The 21,159-nt window shown below is 42.3% G+C and overlaps 1 protein-coding gene and 1 pseudogene across 4 annotated transcripts; one reads left to right on the top strand and one right to left on the bottom strand.

Moving 5' to 3' along the window:
• Positions 1–561: 561 nt before the first annotated feature.
• Positions 562–19,060, bottom strand: LOC132480784 (zinc finger protein 677-like). Of its 4 annotated transcripts, XM_060085220.1 has the most exons (5): positions 18,917–19,060; positions 15,056–15,181; positions 14,654–14,745; positions 10,515–10,680; positions 562–3,536 (listed from the first exon to the last, which is right to left on the bottom strand). In XM_060085220.1, exons 3-5 carry the CDS (start codon positions 14,666–14,668, stop codon positions 1,450–1,452), a joined length of 2,268 nt encoding a protein of 755 aa, XP_059941203.1. In that variant the 5' UTR covers positions 14,669–14,745; positions 15,056–15,181; positions 18,917–19,060; the 3' UTR covers positions 562–1,449. The 4 variants fall into 4 exon arrangements, with proteins under 4 accessions (XP_059941203.1, XP_059941202.1, XP_059941204.1 ...); XM_060085219.1 differs by lacking the exon at positions 15,056–15,181; XM_060085221.1 differs by lacking the exon at positions 15,056–15,181 and having other exon boundaries at positions 10,554–10,680.
• LOC132480515 (tigger transposable element-derived protein 1-like) lies at positions 4,957–7,643 on the top strand (annotated as a pseudogene).
• Positions 19,061–21,159: the final 2,099 nt, after the last annotated feature.

Raw genomic sequence — 21,159 nt, 5'->3', positions numbered from 1 at the left:
TCAAATGTTAAAGAGGGCAGAGTCTAAAGTTGTACTGCTATGGTATTTTAATCATATCCACATGAATACCCAAGGGGCAGAGTGTAGGAAGAATAACTCAAGGATGTTGTGAATATATATTCATAAAATTGTATGTGGTTTGATTCCATCATGCAAAGAAATGGTTGCAGGTGCCTTTCAACCTTAACGTCCTAAAGATGTATTGTTAGTATTTGTTACGAAGTACCACAGTGAGGTGGCATAAGCTTGATAAGATAGAAAAAAACTCATTTAGAGTTTTAAAATGATTAAATTATATTAATAAAACATGACAACTCTGACACATTTTGAGTAAAATGGTATCAAAGTTGATACAGTGGTTAAACGTGAATCCTACACATGTACACGGCATTCTGGGTGTTTTGATTAAGTTCTCCTTTCTTTTCTTTTTTTTTAAACTTCTCCTTTCTGATAATTGTTCTCTTTAGTTACTAAGAATAAGACTATATTTTCTCTCATCTTTTTTTTTTTTTTTTTTTTTTTTTTTTGCCGTACGCGGGCCTCTCACTGTTGTGGCCTCTCCCGTTGCGGAGCACAGGCTCCGGATGCGCAGGCCCAGCGGCCATGGCTCACGGGCCCAGCCACTCCGCGGCATATGGGATCCTCCCAGACCGGGGCACGAACCCATATCCCCTGCATCGGCAGGCGGACTCTTAACCACTTGCGCCACCAGGGAGGCCCTTTTCTCTCATCTTTGACATCAGCTATTTTCTTTGAAAAGAGAGGAGGACCATCATTTCTTCTCCATTATTTCTACCACATAAGCAGTCCCTACTAACCTATCATCCTATTCTCAGGAAAATCTCAGTCTCTTAATCTTAAGGACTGCTCTGTTTCACCCTCAACTGGCAGAGCATTGGTTTCTGATAATCCAGTGGGTCCTCTGTTGTACCAACAAATCTGTAGAAGAGGATCTGAAATTATTATGATTTACATCATTGTTTTACATATATTTCCCAAGCTCTCATTCAAAAACAATGTTGTTTGTTAAAATTCAGTGTCCTGTTCCTTCAGAAAACATGAATATGAATGATCCCCACCTAATACAAGTAGGCCCTTTTATCTTAATGATCCCTTAGCAGAGCCCATCATGGTAACACATAAAAGCATGTGACGAAGGCATAACATCAATAAGTTTTAAACTTCAGGTTGAAAAGCATCAATAGTAATACAGCCTTTTCAAGAAACTTCATAAAATAAAAGTATTTTTAAAAAGAGGAAATGGTACATTTCCAAAGATCTCCTTGCTCTACCAATACCCATCATTTCATAAATTTGAAATGATCTTGACTTTTAATAACTGTGAAGAACTTAACATCTGAAATTGATTAATCTAGGACTAGTCTCCCTAGTATAAGTTATCTGATTATAGTCCATTGTTTAAAATGGTTAAATGATTTACACCATTCATTACATTTTTAAGGGTTTCTCTCCAGTATGAATTCTTTGGTGAATCCTAAGGTCAGACCATTGTCTAAAGGCCTTGCCACATTCAGTACATTTGTATGACTTCTCTCCACTATGCATTCTCTCATGACCCCAAAGGTGTGAACGTTTGATAAAAGCCTTACCACACATATGACATTTGTGTGGCTTCTCTCCAGGATGTATATTCTGATGTCTGGTGAGGCTTGAGTACTGCTTAAAGGCTTTGCCACATTCATTACATTTGTAAGGTTTCTCTCCAGTATGAATTCTCTGATGAATTGTTAGGTTTGAGTTTTGACTGAAGGCCTTGCTACATACATTACATTTATATGGTTTCTCTCCAGTATGGATCCTCTGATGTCGGGTGAGGCGTGAACACCAGTTAAAGGATTTGCCACATTCATTACATTTGTAAGGTTTCTCTCTACCATGAATTCTCTGATAATCCTCCAAGCTTGAGCTCTGAATAAAAGCATTATCAGGTACATTAGATTCATGATTTTTCTTTTTGGTATGTATTTTCTGATGTCTAGTAAGGTGTACGAATTGTGTATAGGCTTTATCACACTCATTACATTTGTAAGGTTTTTCTCCAGTATGGTTTCTTTTATGTTTAGTTAGGCTTGAACACACAGTGAAGGCCTTGCCACATTCATTACATTTATAAGGTTTCTCACCGGTATGGATTCTCTGATGTTCTATAAGACTTGAACTTTGGATGAAAGCCTTACCACATTCATTACATTTGTATGGTTTTTCTCCAGTATGAATTTTCTGATGTTTTACCAGACTTGAAATGTGGATAAAAGCTTTGCCACACACAGTACATTTGTGTGGCTTTTCTCCAGGATGTACATTCTGATGTTTAGTCAGGTGTGAGCACTGCTTAAAAGCTTTGCCACATTCATTACATTTATAAGGTTTCTCACCAGTATGAATTCTTCGGTGAATTCTGAGGGTAGACCACTGCCTAAAAACCTTGCCACATTCAATACATTTGTATGGTTTCTCTCCAGTATGAATTCTCTGATGATCCCAAAGATATGAACGTTTGGTAAAACCCTTACCACATTCACTACATTTGTAAGGTTTCTCTCCAGTATGAATTCTCTCATGACGCCAAAGGTCTGAACATTTGATAAAAGCCTTACCACATTCATTACACTTGTGTGGTTTCTCTCCAGTATGAATTCGCCAATGATTTGTAAGGTGGGAATTCTGATTAAAGACCTTGTCACATATATTACATTTATATGGTTTCTCTCCAGTGTGGATTCTCTGATGTCTTGTGAGGTTTGAGAACTGTTTAAAGGCTTTACTACACTCATTACATTTGTAAGGTCTCTGCTCAGAATGAATTCTCTGATGACTAGTAAGGACTGAATGATGGATAAAAGTCTTTCCACATTCACTACATTTGTATAATTTTTCTCTAATGTGTGTTTTCTGTTGCTGTGTAAGCAATGAAGGATACATAGGAATGAAGGAAGAAACCTTTCCATATGTGTTACAAATGTTGGTTTTGACACTAGGAGGAAATCTTTGAAGTGATGAAGTTGAGGAACAAGTTTTGACAGACTTCTCAACTTGATTACATTCATAAATTTTCTCTTCAGTTTGAAATCTCTGCAATTCAGCCAGATGTGACTGAAAGCTTAATCCAGTTCTATTTTCAAAATGTTCTGTATACTTGTTTCCTGCATAAACTATGTTATTTTTTATTTTTAACAAATTCTTTATAAAGGACTTCCTATTTTTTAAATATTGACATGCACTTTTTCTTAAAGAAACACTTTGTTTTAAAGGTAAGTTAATCCAGGATTTGCTGTATTGTTTATCTTTTCTACCAGTGTGATTTGTGTTATCTGTCATAAGCTCTCCTTTGGAATTTCTTTCTTCACATCCACACTTATTCTCAAATTCATACACAGTTCCCCTGACTTTGCTGAAGTCAAAATCCTCAATACCATGGCTTCCATGTCTTCCCAAGACCACTGGGTGGTATAATTCTCTGTTATTAATGTTTTTCTTCTTTAATAATTCCTTGGTCAGAAAACTAATGGAGATATCTGAAAGATAACCATAGTCTTCATATTAAGTAGAGTTGGAAGATGAATACTACACTAAAAGTAATACTTACATTGAAGAGATGAAAAACTTCTTAACCAAACTCTATAAATGTTTAAGAATAGAAAGTGAATAGAATCCTTTAATAAAATATACATGCATTTTAAATTATTTTAACTGAAGCCTACTTTCAAACACACTAAAACCAAATCACTCACACTATGTAAACTTACCTAATCTATGAAAGTGTATTCTTTGACTACCACACCAAAGAACACACCAATTGGCAGTAGACAAATGGTTGTCTCATACTGAAGAGAAACAGGTATTATACAAATGTAGATTTACTACATAAATTATTGCATGCAAATAAGTGCTAATGGTTAGCACCATATGAAGTAATGATAAATAATCCAAAAAAACATAATGATTAAGATAAATACATGAAAATTACAAATTGAACAACTAAAAAGGTAATAGCAAAATCAGGAAGAATTTAATAAAATATCGTTGTGACAAAATATTCTGAATATCTACTCTAAAACTATCTATATTCAAGCAGAATAGGCATTATACAACATTAACAGTTGGTGAACTGCAGTCATACTCTATGCTAGCTCCTGAAATCCATAATCTGTAAATGACAATAAATAAAAAATTTTAATAAACCAAGATAAAACCAACAGGTAAATAGTAAGTAACCACAGTTATACAAAATTACAGACTGTGGAAATCTAATGATTTCTCCCTTAAGAACAAGAAAAAGGACTTATATTCAAAGGAACACATAATATGAGAATTGGAAAATGTTGCATAACTCAAAACTCTCCCAGGGCAGAGATGCTATGCAGGGAGCACTTACCAAACATATTTAGGGACTTCCCTGGTGGCCCAGTGGTTAAGACTCCATGCTCCCAATGCAGGGGCATGGGTTTGATCCCTGGTTGGACTAAGATCCTACATGCCACATGGCATGGCCAAAAAAAAAAGGAAAAAGAAAAAACAACCATATATAAAGGGAAATGTATTAGCTGCTGACACTTGGGGCAAGAGACTAAAGTTGGGGCAAAGAGCAGACACATCGAAAAGCCAGGTTATAGTGGTTAGGATTCGGAGCTTTCACTGCTGTGGCCCCCAGGTTCAATCCCTGGTCAGGGACTGAGATCCCACAAGCTGTGCAGCATGGCCAAAACAAACAAAATAAACAGATAAGATGCAGAACCACAGATAAGAAGAAATCACATATACAGAAGAATTGCATATATGGAGGACTGACTATAAATTATAAACAGTTTTCCGCTGTGTGGAGGGTCAGTGCCGCAAACCCCCACATCATCCAAGGGCCAACTGTATAGTAAAGGAAACAGGAAGGAATCAAAATTGTACATTAGGAAATACCTATCTAACACAAAGAAGGCAGTAATGGAAGACTTGAGGGGAAAAGATATAAGGCACATGGAAAACAAACAGCTAGTGACAGAGGTCCTCCTTTATCACTAATTACAGTAAATGTAAATGGATTAAACTCCAATTAAAGGGTAGAGGTTTGCAGCAAGGATTAAAAAAATAGGATCCAGCTATACAGGCATACTTCCTTTTATTGCACTTCACTTTATTGCACTTCACATATATTGCATTATTTACAAATTGAAGGTTTCTGGCAACCTGTGTTGAGCAAATATGCTGGCACCGTTTTTCCAAGAGCATTTGCTCACTTTGTGTCTCTGTGTCACATTTTGATGATTCTTGCAGTATCTCAGACTTTTTCATTATTATTATATTCATTTTGGTGATCTGTGATCAGTGATCTATGATGTTATTACTGTAATTATTTTGAGGTACCACGAACTGCACCCCATATAGACAGCTAACTTAAATCAGTAAGTGAGTTGTGCTCTGATTGCTCCACTGACTGGCTATTCCCCCATCTCTCTCTCTCTCTTTCTTGGCCTCCCTATTCTCTGACACATAGCAATATTGAAATTAGGTCAAGTGTTCAAGTGAAAGGAAAAGCCACACATCTCTACATTTAAATCAAAAGCTAGAAACAACTAAGTTTAGTGGAGAAGGCATATTGAAAGCTGAAACAGGCCAAAAGGTAAGCCTCTTGCACCAAACAGCCAAGCTGTAAACACAAAGGAAAAGTTCTTGAAGGAAATTAAAAGTGCCACTCCAGTGAACACATGAATGATAAGAAAGCAAAATAGCCACATTGCTGATGATGTGCAGAAAGTTCTAATGGTCTGGATAGAAGACCAAACCAGCCACAACATTCCCTTAAGCCAAAGTCTAATCCAGAGCAAGTCCCTAACTCTCTTCTAAGAAGGCTGAAAGAAGTGAGGAAGCTGCAGAAGAAAAGTCTGAAGCTAATAGAGGTTGGTTCATGAAGTTTTAGGAAAGAAGCCATCTCCATAACATAAACGTGCAAGGTGAAGCATTAAGTGCTGATGTAGAAGCTGCAGCAAGTTATCCAGAAGATCTAGCTAAGATAATTAACGAAGGTGGCTACACTAAACAAATTTTCAATGTAGATAAAACAACCTTATATTGGAAGAAGATGCCATTTAGGACTTTCATAGCTAGAGAGGAGAAGTCAATGCCTGGCTTCAAAGCTTCAAAGGAGAGGCTGACTCTCTTGTTAAGATCTAATACAGCTGGTGATTTTAAGTTGAAGCCAATGCTCACTTACCATTCCCCAAATCCTAGGGCCCTAAAGAATTATGTTAAATCTTCTCTGCCTGTGCTCTATAAATGGACCAACAAAGCCTGGATGACAGCACATCTGTTTACAACATGGTTTACTGAATGTTTTAAGCCCAGTACTAAGACCTACTGCTCAGAAAAAAAGATTCTTTTCAAAATATTACTGCTCACAGACAATGCACCTGGTCACCCAAGAGCTCTGATGGAGATGTACAAAATTAATGTTGTTTTCATGACTGCTAACACAACATCCATTTTGCAGCCCATGGATTAAGGAGTAATTTCAACTTTCAAGTCTTATTATTCAGGAAATACATTCTGTAAGGCTATAGCTGCCATAGACAGTGATTCCTCTGATGGAGCTGGGCAAATTAAATTGAAAACCTTCTGGAAAGGAGCCACCATACTAAATGCCATTAAGAACATTCATGATTCATGGGAAGAGGCCAAAATATCAACATTTACAAGAGTTTGGGGGAAGTTGATTCCAATCCTCACGGATGACTTTGAGGGGTTCAAGACTTCAGTGGAAGTAACTACAGATGTGGCGAATATAGCAAGAGAACCAGAAGTGGAGCCTGAAGATGTGACTGAATTGCTGCAATCTCATGATAAAACTTTAACAGATGAGGAGTTGCTTCTTATGGATGAGCAAAGAAAGTGGTTTCTTGAGATGGAATCTATTCCTGGTGAAGATGCTGTGGAGACCACTGAAATGTTAAATAAAGGATTTAGAATATTACATAAACTTAGTTGATAAAGCAGCTGCAGGGTTTGAGAGGACTGACTCCAATTCTGAAAGAAGTTCGACTGTGGGTAAAGTGTTACCAAACAACATTGCTTGCTACATGAAAGGAAGAGTCACCCGCTGAGGCAAACTTCTTAGTTGTCTTATTCTAAAAAACTGCATCAACTATACTCCAATAAAAATGTTTAAAAAAAGAAAAGAAGGGCTTCCCTGGGGACGCAGTAGTTAAGAATCTGCCTGCCAATGCAGGGGACATGGGTTCGAGTCCTGGTCCGGGAAGATCCCACATGCCACAGAGCAGCTACGCCCGTGCGCCACAGCTACTGAGCCTGCGTGCCACAAGTACTGAAGCCCACAGCCTAGAGCCCGTGCTCCAGAACAAGAGAAGCCACCCCAATGAGAAGCTTGCGCACCTCAATGAAGAGTACCCCCTGCTCGCTGCAACTAGAGAAAGCCCGCATGCAGCAACAAAGACCCAACACAGACAAAAATAAATAAATAAATAAATAAATAAATAAAATTTAAAAAAAAGAAATTGCTATAGCCACCCAACCTTTAGCAACCACCACTCTGATCAGTCAGCAGCCATCAAACATCCAGGCAAGACCCTTCACCAGCAAAAGGATTATGACTCACTGAAGGCTCAGATGATCATTAGCGTGTTTTAGCAATAAAGTTTTTTTTTTTTTTGGCCGTGCCACACAGCATGCAGGATCTTAGTCCCCTGACCAGGAATTGAACCTGTGCCCCCCTGCAGTGGAAGCGCAGAGTCCTAATCACTGGACCAGCAGGGAATTTCCTAAAGTATTTTTTAATTAAGGTATGTACATTTTTTAGACATATTGCTATTGTACACTTAATAGAGTACCGTATAATGCAAATGTAACTTTCATATGCACCAGGAAACCAAAAAATTCGTGACTCACTTTACTGTGATATTTGCTTTATGGCAGTGGTCTAGAACCAAATCCACAATATCTCCAAGGTATGCCTATATTCTTCTATACGTAGGAGATTCACTTTAGATACAAAGATGCAAATAGGTTAGAAACGAAAGAACAGCAAATGAATCTGTTATGGGATGAACTGTGTCGCCCCCAAAATTATGGGGTGAATTGTGTCCCCCCAAAAATTGTGGTCCTAACATCAAATACCTCAAAATATGACTGTACTTAAAGGTAGGGCTTTTAGGGCTTCCCTGGTGGCACAGTGGTTGAGAGTCTGCCTGCCGATGCAGGGGACATGGGTTCGTGCCCCAGTCTGGGAGGATCCCACATGCCGCAGAGTGGCTGGGCCTGTGAGCCATGGCCGCTGAGCCTGCACATCCGGAGCCTGTGCTCACGGGAGAGGCCACAACAGTGAGAGGCCCGCGTACTGCCAAAAAAAAAAAAAAAAAAGATAGGGCTTTTAAAAGAGTAATTAAGGTTAAATGAGGTCAATGGAGTGGGCTCTAATGCCTGGTGTCCTTATAAGAAGAGGAGGTTGTGATACAGACACACAGAGGGAAGACCATGTGAAGACACAGGTAGGAAAAGACAGCCAGCCACAAGCCAAAGAGAATAACCTGGGATAACACAACTCTGCTGACAACCTGATCTCAGATTTCTAGCTTCCAAAACCGTGAGAAAATACATTTCTGATGTTTAAGCCACACAGGCTGTGGTACTTTGTTATGGCAGCCCTAGCAAACTAATACAAGTTCCATGCAAATCGTACCCAAAAGAGACCTGGAGTGCTATATTGTTATCAGACAAAATACACTTTAAGTCAAAATGTTTTATGAGACAAAGAAGGACATTATTTATTGTAAAAAGGATAACTCATCAAGGAATTACAACAAATATGAACATATACACACCTAAACAAGAGGGCCCCCAAATATATGAAGCGAACACTGACAGAATTTAAGGAAGAAATAAAAGCAGTTCTAGAATAACATTTGGAGACTTCCATTTCCCCCTTTTAATAGAGAGTACAGCCAGGCAGAAGTGCAGTAAGGACACAGGGGACTTGAGCACGACTATAAACCAACCAGCTCTCACAGACATATATAGAACACTCCACCCAATAAAAGCAAAACACACATTCTTCTCTAGGTGCCCATGGAACATTCTCTAGGAGAGACCATATATTAAACCATAAAACAAGTCTCAATAGGTTGAAAAAGACCGAAATCATACAAAGTATTTTCTCCGGCCACAGTAGAATGAAAATAGAAATGATTAACATAAGGAAAACTGGAAAGCTCACAAATATATGGAAATTTTAAAACACTCTTAAAACAACCAATGAGTCAGAGGTGATCTCACAAGGGAAATTAGAAAACACTCTAAGAAAGAAACAAAAGCACAACACACCAGAACTTAAGGTATGGTATGGTACTGCATATACTCCCGCTGAGTAAAAGCAATTTTACTGCTTGATCAAAAGACCCACACCACTTCTGTTACACATACTCCTTGATGTGTGGCAAAAGCAGAACTGAAGAAATGGCTGGGGGTCCTAAAGAGGCAGAGGACTTGAGATAGTCCCATGCACTCTCCTGGGGCCCCAGATGGCAGTGTTTTCCCATCCCATGAGAAGGTCTCCCAAGTATTGAAATGGGAATGGAACCTGGAGAAGAACTGGGGCCAGGACTGAGGAGGCTTCAGCTCTGATCTGTGTGGACTGAAAACTCGGTATAGAATGAGACCAAAGAAGAAAGAGGACCTCTTATAACCAGCCCTCCCAGTGCCCCACAAAGAGTGTCATAGGTCATGATCAAAACTTTGCCTTGGTCTTTGCATGAGCTGGAGCACCCCTGGAGGCTGGAAGGATGAACTTTTACATGTCTGAAGAAGAAAGCAAAAAGTGGAAGGGAAGAAAAATTTCCTTTGAGAGCTCACAAGAAATAAACATTTGTTTTCCCATAGAACTTTCCCACTTACAGGGACTTTCCCAAACAATGGTGCGGCTTCCTCTTTGCCCTTCTGAGCTCTTACCGATGTTCACACCTTTGATACATTCCCACCCACTAACTTTTTTCACTTCTTTCATTTTGTTCTCCACATTCTGGGGCTTTCTCCCTTGCTCCAAAATTTAAATAATATTCAGGTCAGAAAAAGAGTTTTCTGTTTATAAGAGAGGAACATAATGTGCTGTGGCTTTTCCAGAATACAATTCTAGCCCTTTGTTCTTTGGAGAGGACATTACAGATGTGTCTAAAAAAATGTTTCACAAATTTCTTCACTCACTATCTCATTGTGAATGCTTAAGGAGCATCTTTTAAAAAGATAACCTAGTTGTCTTCCAAGAACTACTGAATGAAAACTACAGGGATAAGAGTGGATCCAGAATTGGAAACTTTTAAAAATTTGCCATAAGATTTTGTTTTTACTCATCTTCTGGAGCCACTACTAACCTGATGTGTGTGACCATCTAAAGAGAGGGGAAGGTTAAACTCCAGATGCTGCATTATCCTATGTTTCATTTCATAGTCAACACAGCTTCAATCTCAGTCAAGCAAGGCAGGGGTTCTCAAGAGACTCACTAGGGCAGATCCCAACTTCTGGAGGGAAGTTATCCTCACCCAGGGAGAGCAGGTTCCTGCAGGTCTCCACCATCACGTCCCTGTACAAGGCCCTCTGAGCAGGGTCCAGGCATTCCCACTCCTCCTGAGAGAATTCTATGGCCACATCCCTGAATGTCAATAGTCCCTGAAATAAAAAACATGTTTCACTAAGAGACCATGGGGAGAGTTCTTGTCTTCACACAAAATGTGAGTAGAAAAGAGGTGTAGGGATTGATTCAGTTGAAGTGACAGATCATTCTGAGTAATTTATATGCCCCTAATTTTATATTTTTTCAGCAGAGGATATCAGACCCACTGAATCACTGTAGATTTCCCATTTTGAGGACAATGGAAGAAATATACAAATGAAATTATTCAACACAGGATTGTTTATGTGGAGGAGATACATATTATGTTCTACACACTAAGTGATATTCAGTACCTGGATAAGCTAGAGTATGAGTGGTATCTTCAAGCATGACAGAGTCCACATACGTGCAAAAACATAAATACAGGTCTATCCATTTAACTCAGATATTCAGCCACCAACAAAAGTCAAGTGGAGTTTATGCCACTAATAAAAAAAAAGTGATTCAAGATGAGGAAATTTACTAATGTTGTAGGTTAATTTAGCAGATTAAATAGAAAAAATGTTTATTATGGCAGTAGACTTTTGAAGAAATACTGGGTGATTAAAATTATGCCGGGCTTCCCTGGTGGCGCAGTGGTTAAGAATCCGCCTGTTAATGCAGGGGACATGGGTTCGAGCCCTGGTCTGGGAAGATCCCACATGCCGTGGAGCAACTAAGCCCATGTGCTGCAACTACTGAGCCCATGTGCCACAACTACTGAGCCCACGTGCTGCAACTACTGAAGCCCGCGTGCCGCAACGAGAAGCCACCACAATGAGAAGCCCGTGCACCACACAGAATAGCCCCCGCTCACCGCAACTAGAGAAAGCCCACGCACCACAAAGAAGACACAATGCAGCCAAAAAAATAAACAAATAAATAAAATGATGCCAAGTAGGGATAAGCAACAAGGTCCTACTGTATAGCACAGGAAACTATATTCAATATCCTGTGATAAGCCAGAATGGAAAAGAATATATATATGTATAATTGAGTCACTTTGCTGTACAGCAGAAATTAACACAACATTGTAAATCAACTATACTTCAATAAATATTTTTAAAAGTGGATATGGTAAACTAACCCCCCCAAAAAAATTATGCGAAATAGGAAATTAAAGGAACTGTTATTAAGTAACGTTATTTCACCAAGCATCATAATCACTGGAAGCACTGGAGGCATTTCCGCTAAAGGTAAGGCTGAGGCAAGTGGGCCAGCAGGCTCCTGCCATTCACCACTGCACAGGACGCCTAAGCCGGAGCCAGAAGAGGGAGAAGCAAATTCCCATTAGCGATTTTACTGTGACACCTATTCATAAGACATATGTGATGAAATTTTAAAAACTTTACCAAAGGATATAACAAAGACGTTATCCAAGACCAGCAAACCTACTTTTCGCTGGAAGATGTGGTGGCGTAAAGACCTCAGGGATTTAGAAATTCAGAGCAATTCAAAGGCAAAAGAAATGTGGGATTTCAAATAAAAAGCCTGCATTATATTTAGGAGACAGAATTTTTTTTTAATTTAATTTTTTTTTTTTTTTTTTTTTTGCTGTACGCGGGCCTCTCACTGTTGTGGCCTCTCCCGTTGCGGAGCACAGGCTCCGGACGCGCAGGCTCAGCGGCCATGGCCCACAGGCCCAGCCGCTCCACAGCATGTGGGATCTTCCCAGCCCGGGGCACGAACCCATGTCCCCTGCATCGGCAGGCGGACTATCAACCACTGCACCACCAGGGAAGCCCTAAATTTAATTTTATTTATTTATTTTTGGCTGTGTTCGTTGCTGCACGCGGGTTTTCTCTAGTTGCGGCGAGCGGGGGCTACTCTTTGTTGCGGTGCGCGGGTTTCTCATTGCAGTGGCTTCCCTCGTTGTGGAGCACGGGCTCTAGGCACACAGGCTTTAGTAGTTGTGGCACGCGGGCTCAGTAGTTGTGGCACACGAGCTTAGTTGCTCCGCGGCATGTGGGATCTTCCCGGGCCAGGGATCGAACCCGTGTCCCCTGCATTGGCAGGTGGATTCTCAACCACTGCGCCACCGGGGAAGCCCAGGAGAGAGAAAATTTTGAAGAGAAAAACAAAATGGTGGGCCTTGCCAAATTACATGTGAACCTATTGACATACGTGAATGTGTGTGTGGGGGGGTATTCACAGTGTGGGTAATATCTGAAACTAAAATGAATGAAATAAAATAGCTGCAAGATATACACAAAAAAGCCAAATTAGAGATTTAGTTAAATCCAAATTAAAGACATAATTATAAACAGGAACGATTAGGACTATACGGAACACAGTATTTTAAAATTATGCGATGTGAGGCCTTCTCAAGCAAGATCAGAAAGCAGAGGGCAAGGAGGAAAGATTTATGTTTCACTGCAAAGAAATGTTAAACTAAGAAGGATACCAGGGCATGTGTAAAGAATTAAACTATAAAATATAAAATAGCTTTTAAATATATATCCAAAGAAAACTGAGCAAAGTATGAAAATCCATGTTTTATTTCCATAAAAGAATAGACTTGACTCACAAGTAGTTGGAAATGGAAATACAAAGGATTGTCATTTTCCCCAAAATTTTCAAAATACAAAAAGAATACAGTAACAAGTTTTGCTTACATTGAGGGAAATCTCACATGTTGGTGGCGGGGAGGGAACCTTTGCAGTTTTAGGGGAGGACATCTGACAAAATCTATCAAAATGTGAAATGCACCATTCTTGACCCAGTAGTCACATGTCAGGTTGCCCAGAGAAATCCTCAGACATCTGCAGAGAAGTCAGCCTGCTCCAAGGCAGCCACTGACATGTTCTTTATGTCAGCAAAAAATTGTAAAGGTCCCATGAGTCTTCATTAAGAGAAAGTTCCAACGAAGGTCAAGCTGTATCTGTGTTTACTAATGTGAAAACCACTTCTAGACACATGCTGTGTATGTTTTTAAAATTTACAGAATAAAATATTACAACAAACATTCAATGAAGAATTTTTCCTATAATTGCATAATGATGTGAAATGCAGTCTTACAAGATCTGAACTGAGTCTTGCCACAAAACCTACAACAGTGGTTCCCCACTGAGACATGAGACATGGAGATAGGGAAGGGGATGCTTTACATCCTAGTACCTAAGCTGCTGCTTTGTTGGAAGTTTGAGCACCATATATATATATCTCACATGATGCTTAAAATAAAAGAATATAATATTTATTAATAACAGTGGAACCAGAATTTGGCTACAGCCTCTCTGATGACAACAATAAAGTTGTGGCTCCATGTCTTGGCTGAATTATAATCATTTTTACCTAAAACACCTGCTGCAAGATAGTCCTTGCGGGAACATCGTGGTCCCTATGGGATGGATGTGCTGAGAATAATTTTTTAAACCTCTTAATGATAGATATTTCGATTGACTCCATATTTTAAAACCAATTATCGAATAAAACATCCTCTATCACTGATGTCTGTTTCTGAACTTTCTTCTCCATTCATGATGGTAATGGAGAACATTAATGATTAATGTTTTGGAACCAGAAACATCATGATTCACTTGTTTGGCTTTGAAAGCATTATAAAGTCAGGCAGAGCTGGTTTCCTCTTATCACTCTTCTTTTCCAGAATTTTCCAACTATTCCTACACATTAGTACATGACTTATAGGTGCAGCTTCTTTATCGTGGTTGACAGAGAGCAGACAATGCATCTAGATGGGCTCCTAAGCAATCCCTGCCACCAAATAGCACTGACACCCTGTCTCCAGTCCATGGGTGTGAAGCCCTGCCCAGGACTACACCCAGTGGAGCCTCTTCACAAGTTCCAGGTCACTGGGTCATGGGGAGAAGGGATCTAAGTGGAGATGACAGGCCCTGAGGGAAGGACTTGGGTGGGTGTGACTGTACAGGTGTCAGGCAGGACACTTCAGAGTCAGATAAGATCAGTGAGTCCAAAAAAGGGCATTTCAGGAAGGACAGACAAAACAATCAACTGAGAAAATGACTTCACCTGAGATAGAGCCATTCCTGACTCCTGCTCTTTCCTCTTCCTCCTCTTGCAGATTTCTTCCTCAGGCAAAGATCAGTCTTGAGAAGACAATCCTGAGTGTCAAGAATAGGCTGTTTAATGCTTAGAATCGACACACCCCCTTCCTGAGTCGCAGCCACACACACAGGGAAGCCCTCAGCATGTGGAACAGACAGTCCTCTGCTGCCACTGTCCCAGGAAGGGCTCAGGACAGTAAACTCCTACAGAGACCAAGAGGTGAGTTCTCCCACCTTTCCTTCAGATCTCACTCCCCTCCTGAAGCCCCCACATACGCTGTAGCAGGGGGACTCGGGGCTGGATGGACCCTCCCCTTGGTCACAGACCAGCCCTGATCAAACTCCACTCAGAACAGAGGCCCCTCACCTCTCTGGATCATGGGCTGATCTCAGCTTCATAAATGGAGGACCCAGAGCCTTGGTGCTCAAAGCTGGGTACAGATCAGAATCACCGGAGGCACTTTAAACATTATGGACGTTCCATTCCACGTGACTATTTGAAGGGAAATCTCTGGTCAGGAGGCACAAAAGATGTATCTGCAAAATGCCTCAGCAATCTACTCTGATGCCAGCGTTGAGCACCACTCAGAGGAGGCAGGCCGAGCCCACCTCCCACCGTGTGGCTCTGCTCTCTCCTGGGGCCTTGCTGTCATGCGCATCCAGCCAGGGGAAGGGGACCGGGAAGGGGAAGGGGAAGGAAAGCAGCAGAGATACATGCAGAGCAGGCGACATGGACCGGAAGTAGGGGTGAGGGAGTGGCTGGAATGTTATTGGGGGGGCGGGGGAGGAGGGAGAAGCCAGAGAAGGTGCCAGTGAGAGGTGACAGCAGAACGAAGACCCGAGGAAAGAAGGGATTTTGCCACCTGCAAGTGAAGGGTCAGAGGCTTCTAGGCAGAGGGACACCACGGGAAGGCCCTGAAGTGGTAGCGTCCTGGTCCCAGAAAGGGCAAACAGGCCTGTGTGGCTTCAGTAGAGTGAGTGAGGAGGGGACAAGTAGGAGAAAAGATCAGAAGGGTATTAGAGGTACAAATGAACTTATTTACAAAACAGAAATAGACCCACAGACACAGAAAACACATTTATGATTACCAAAGGGGAGAGGGGTCAGGGATAAATTAGGAGGTTGGGATTAACATATACACAGTGCTATATATCAAACAGATAACCAACAAGGACCTACTGTATAGCACAGGGAACTATACTCAATATCCTGTGATAATCTATAAGGGAAAACAATCTGAAAAAGAATATATATAATATACAACTGAATCACTGTGCTGTACACCTGAGACTAACACAACATTGTAAATCAACTATACTTCAATTATATATATATATATATTTTTTAAAGGGTATTAAAGAAAGCAGATAAGAAAGGGCTGTGGTCTTCAAACCTTTTTCCTCATACCCCAGGAGATTTTAGAACCATGTATTATTCCCTTATCCATTTTAACTAAACATGTATTTTTAATTTTTTTTTGTCGTTAGTTAAAACACTAGCGAGTAAAACAATGTATATTTTTAAAACATGCTGAGATGCTCACCTAAGCCCCAGGACCTAAGTACAGGGTCGCCCTATACTGAGACGTGGAGGACGGCAAGAGAATATATCTGGGAGGGTTCGGGGGGTCATTTTTGGACATATTGAGGTGAAGATGCCAGTTGGCTGTCCCAGCAGAGATGCTGAGGTGACAGCTGGATAAGCTGGGTACAGGACTGCGGTTTCAGGGGAGAGGTCTGGGTGGAGACGTGAAAGGAGACATCAGTGTTTAAAGTTATGACATGAGATAGAAATAGAAACAGTGGGTGCAGACAGAGAAAAGAAATTCAAGGACTAAGGCCAGAGATACTCCCACAGTCAGAGACCAGGGAGGTTGGAGAAAGAGGCACAGGAAACTGAGAAGTGAACACGGAGAAGAAAATTAAAACAGACGGCTGGTAGCTAGCTAAATTTATTTTCTAAAAACAGCGTGATGTGAAAGCCAAGAAAAAAGTGCTTCCAGAAGACGGAGTGCAACAAGTTTTTGAAAGGACAAGATGATGACTGAGAATATACCACTAGATTTAGAAATACGTTTAGATAAGCAAAGTATCAGTGGAACAGTGGGTGTGAAAGCTGGACTGGATGGGTTTCAAATGAGAACTGGAAGCAAGAATTGAAGCAGTGAAACAAACAACTTTTTAGTTGTTTATTTTGTTCTGAAATGGAGAGTAAGAAAGGGCACTTACTAGAGTGGGAAATATAGCTAATTGAAGATTTTTTGTTTTAAAGATGGGCAAATGTAGTAAAGGGCTCTTTTTTGCTGTTTCTTTTTAAGATGGGACAATATCACCATCTGTATATGCTGAACAAAATAACTGCCCAGAGATACACACTGATGACACAGTGGCAGTGGCCAAAGGATGCTGTCCTGTCCTGACTTACAGCTCCTCCAGGTATATGCCCAGAGATCCACACCCAGCAAGCCCCCCCAAATGAAAACCCCCATCACTTGACCCCAGTCCCACCCCACACTCCCACAAGCTCCCAGTGCGCACCCCACAGTGTTACTGGACAGAATCCCCTACTGATCTGCACGCTCTGCCATGGCATCCCACACCACGTTCCAAACGTCAGTAGCTTTCGTTCTGGCAGGAAGACACCCACCAACCCAGGATCCCATATATTCCTTCTTGGAGACCTTGCCCTAAAGTCAGGCACTGCCATAATGTCATAATGCAAGAGTAATGTCTCCAACGATCCACATATTCCGATGGGACTCCAGTGTCTTCAGATGAAACCTTTCAAAATGTCATCTGTATCCCACAGAACCCACGTGACACCTTCAGTAACGCTTGGTCAGTAATAATGAGATTCCCCCATCCAAAATGGTCTGTGAAAAGTTTCCCTTTAACCCCTTATGGGTCGATGAACTTCACACTCCTAGGAGACCCCACAGAAGTTACTATGTAGAGCAAACCTCCTGAATCCACCCACCCCCTCAGGGTCCAGACACGAACTTCCTCACAGCCAAGAGTTTGGCTGCTGATGGCTCACAGCTCCACACCCCGACTCCCCTTGAAAACTGGACTCAGCCACAGGGAGCTGCCGCCCCAAAATCACGGCACCTCATTGGACAGCCGGCGTCCAATGTCTGATCAGTGCCGGATAGAAAAGCCTATTCCTTCCCTCGAATTGGACCAACTCCGGAGGGTCACCCCACCTCCAGAGCTCCCAGCTCTGTATAAAGTCATACAGTGGAGTCTGGATTTTCGTCCTGAGGGCAATGAGAAGGCATTGAAGGGATTAATGCCAGGGAATTTCCTCCCTGCTCTGTTTCTCCCTGTGCTCTTCCTGTCACCTCTTGCCCCTCTTTCTGTCCCAGCACCACGTGTCTCTGCTGTCCGTGGCCTGAACTCTTTGATTCCCTCCCCGTCTCTCAGTTCGATGTACCGGCCCCTTGCTGCTCCCACTTCTACCCCCATCGAGGTCCCTCTCGTCCAGTTTGCTTCCCTTTGTCTTTCTGGAGGCGCCCTTTGATCTAGGTTTCTTCCTCTGGTTCACTCTTCTGCTCTTACTGTATCTCCACATCCACCCGCCCCGTCCTCCATTCCACCCTCTCTTTTTCACTGTTACTTTCCCCCTCACTCTTTCTCATTCTCCCTCGGACTGTGCTCCATCCCCTGCCCTGTACATTCACAGGTATGGAAGAGAGAGAAAGATGTCCCTTGCCCACGAAGTGCATTTTCCAGTGGGGCTGCGGGAATGTAAACACACCACGACAAGCACAGACAGTGGGATGCGTTTTGTCCAGAACAAACACAAAGAGTGTCACCGAACGGGTGCATGTCACCTGTCCCAGTGCGTGGATCAGAGATCTCCAAAGCGGTGAGTGCAAAGTGGATGGCTAGGGAGGGGAGGGGCCCGGCCGACTCCAGAGGTCGCGAAGATGGGGAGGGTGTCAGGAGAGGGGTGATGTCGGTACGACCCCAAGGCCAAGGAGAAGATGTGGCCTCTGGGTCTGCACGGCCATCTCTGCCCGGGAAGGGTCGAATGGGAGGACGAGAATCCACCTCCGGAGTGAGGACTTGAAACAGCGCGTCTGAGAGGGAGAGGGGATCCGAGCCTGAGGAAGTCACTGAAGGGTTCTGAGCAGGAAAGCAACGCGGCAAGCGGTGTCTACCTGGACCTAGGGCGGAAAGGCCAGGGCGGAGACCTATAATGTCTCACGGTGCTGCCGGGACTTACCAGGCGCGGAACGAGCGGATGAAGGGGTTTTAACGTACGTGACAACCCCTGAACCTCGGGTGTGGCGGATCGAGCCTGGGGGCGTCCCAAAGACCCGGATTGAACCAGAAAAACCGAGGACTGTGCCCCTCGCTCCGCTTCCGGGTTTGCAGGCAACTGCGCGTGCGCGACCGTGCAGCAGGCGGGACCGAGGAGGGGTGGGGCGTGGTGAGGGGCGGGGCGTGAGCAGTAGCCTGGACTGAACAGAAAGCCAGGAGCGAGGCCGACGTGGGGCGGGGCCTGGAGGGAGCAGGGTCTGGACTTCCGCCCCGCCCCCGGACCTTTGGAGAACTGTTATTCTGCCCAGCATTACCTGAACTTCTGCTTTCGAATTCTTTGAATCTGTTTGGTGTCCTGTGGACCCAGCCGCTTCCTAGCTATTTTTTTTTAAACCATGGGCATGTATTACTTTTTTAAAAAAGTAATCTAATGTTTTATTTATTTATTTATTTTTGGCTGGGTTGGGTCTTTGTTGCTGTGTGCAGGCTTTCTCTAGCTGCTGCGAGCGGGGGGCTACTCTTCATTGCGGTGCGTGGGCTTCTCATTGCGGTGGCTTTTCTTGTTGCAGAGCACGGGCTCTAGAGCGTGCGGGCTTCAGTAGTTGTGGCTTGCGGGCTCTAGAGCAAACTTTACTTAAGATTCTCTCCTCTCCCAAGTGCCCTGAATTTTGGATCACTTTTGAGCACTGTAATTCAGAACAACCCTGCCATGACAACAGCCCAAGAGTAGGCAACTTCAGGGTAAACATTCCCTGATCAATTATAGGTAATGCAGCAACCTCATCCACTCTCACCTGTTTTTTGTTTTGTTTTGGCCTTGCCGCATGGCTTGCAGATCTTAGTTCCCTGACTAGGGATCGAGCGGGCGCCCCCTGCAGTGGAAGCGTGGATTCTTAACCACTGGACGGCCAGGGAAGTCCCACTCTCACCTGTTTTTTGTTTTTTTGTTTTTCTAGCCTTGTTTATCCTTCCTTATAAAGAAAAGCTCTTGTCTGTCTGCCTTTTGAGACTTTTGCGGATCATAAGTTTGGAGCATTCTCTCTAGTGCATCCTTTCAAACAAAACCTCTCCTTATCTAAGTTCAGATTTGTTTTCTTTTTGGCAGTGGTAACTATTTTAGTTGTTTCATCTGTGCTAGAAAATGTATATTCTCTATTTTTATGTCACAGGGTTTAATATTATAGTCATATTGAAACCAGACACCTCAGATTGGGACTTGAACCTGCGTGCTGGGACTCGAACCCGGCTAAAACCCACTGTCTTCCAACTGAGATCATACAGAATTCAGTGAGAGACAAGAATTCAGTGAGAAAGAATTCAGTGAGAGACAAAGTGACAGTTAAGAAGTGGATTTATTTAGAGAGAAACACACTCCACAGACAGAGTGTGGGCCATCTCAGAAGGTGAGAAAAGGCACCAGGGTATGGGGTGGTCAGTTTTTATAGTGGTGGGTAATTTCATAGGCTAATGAGTGGGAGGAGTATTCCAGCTATTTTGGGAAGAGGCTGGGATTTCCAGGAATTAGTCCACCACCCACTTTCTGATCCTTATGGTCAGTCTTGGAACTGTCATGGCGCCTGTGGGTGTGTCATTTAGCTTGCTGATGTGAACGTATACTGAGGTTCAAGGTCTAGTGGAAGTAGGCTTGTCCACCGTTTTGGACCCATTTGGCTCTAATCAGTTTATGTCATGTCCTCGGGCTATGTCATTCTTTCAAAGATTGTTCCCTGCCTCCTTCCCTCCTGTTTCAATATGATAATAATTTAATAATTAAACAAAGTTTAATATTATAATGATATAATAATCAACATATAATCATTAGGTCAAAATCGTTCCTTGTGGGAATTCCCTGGGGTCCAGTGGTTAGGACTCCGTGCTTTCACTGCATGAGTTCAATCCCTGGCCAGGGATCCCACAAGCTGCTCAGCATGGCCAAAAATAAAAACAAACAAACAACAACAACAAATTAGTTCCTTATGTTTTTCTTTCTTTCTTTCTTTCTTTTTTGGCTGTGCTGTGCAGCTTGCAGGATCTCAGTTCCCCAACCAGGGATTGAACCTGGGCCACTCAGTGAAAGCCTGGAATCCTAACCACTAGGCCACCAGGGAACTCCCTTCATATTTTTAAATCTTTAATAATTGGCATCTGTTTTTTGATATGACAAGATGTTGGGGCCCAGGGTGGGCCACCCAAAAATGTGCCTCA

The sequence above is a fragment of the Mesoplodon densirostris genome, chromosome 19, assembly GCF_025265405.1.
Source record: "Mesoplodon densirostris isolate mMesDen1 chromosome 19, mMesDen1 primary haplotype, whole genome shotgun sequence".
NCBI lineage: Eukaryota > Metazoa > Chordata > Mammalia > Artiodactyla > Ziphiidae > Mesoplodon > Mesoplodon densirostris.
Note: the sequence above shows the minus strand (reverse complement) of the source record. Positions and strands in the feature narration are given on the sequence as shown.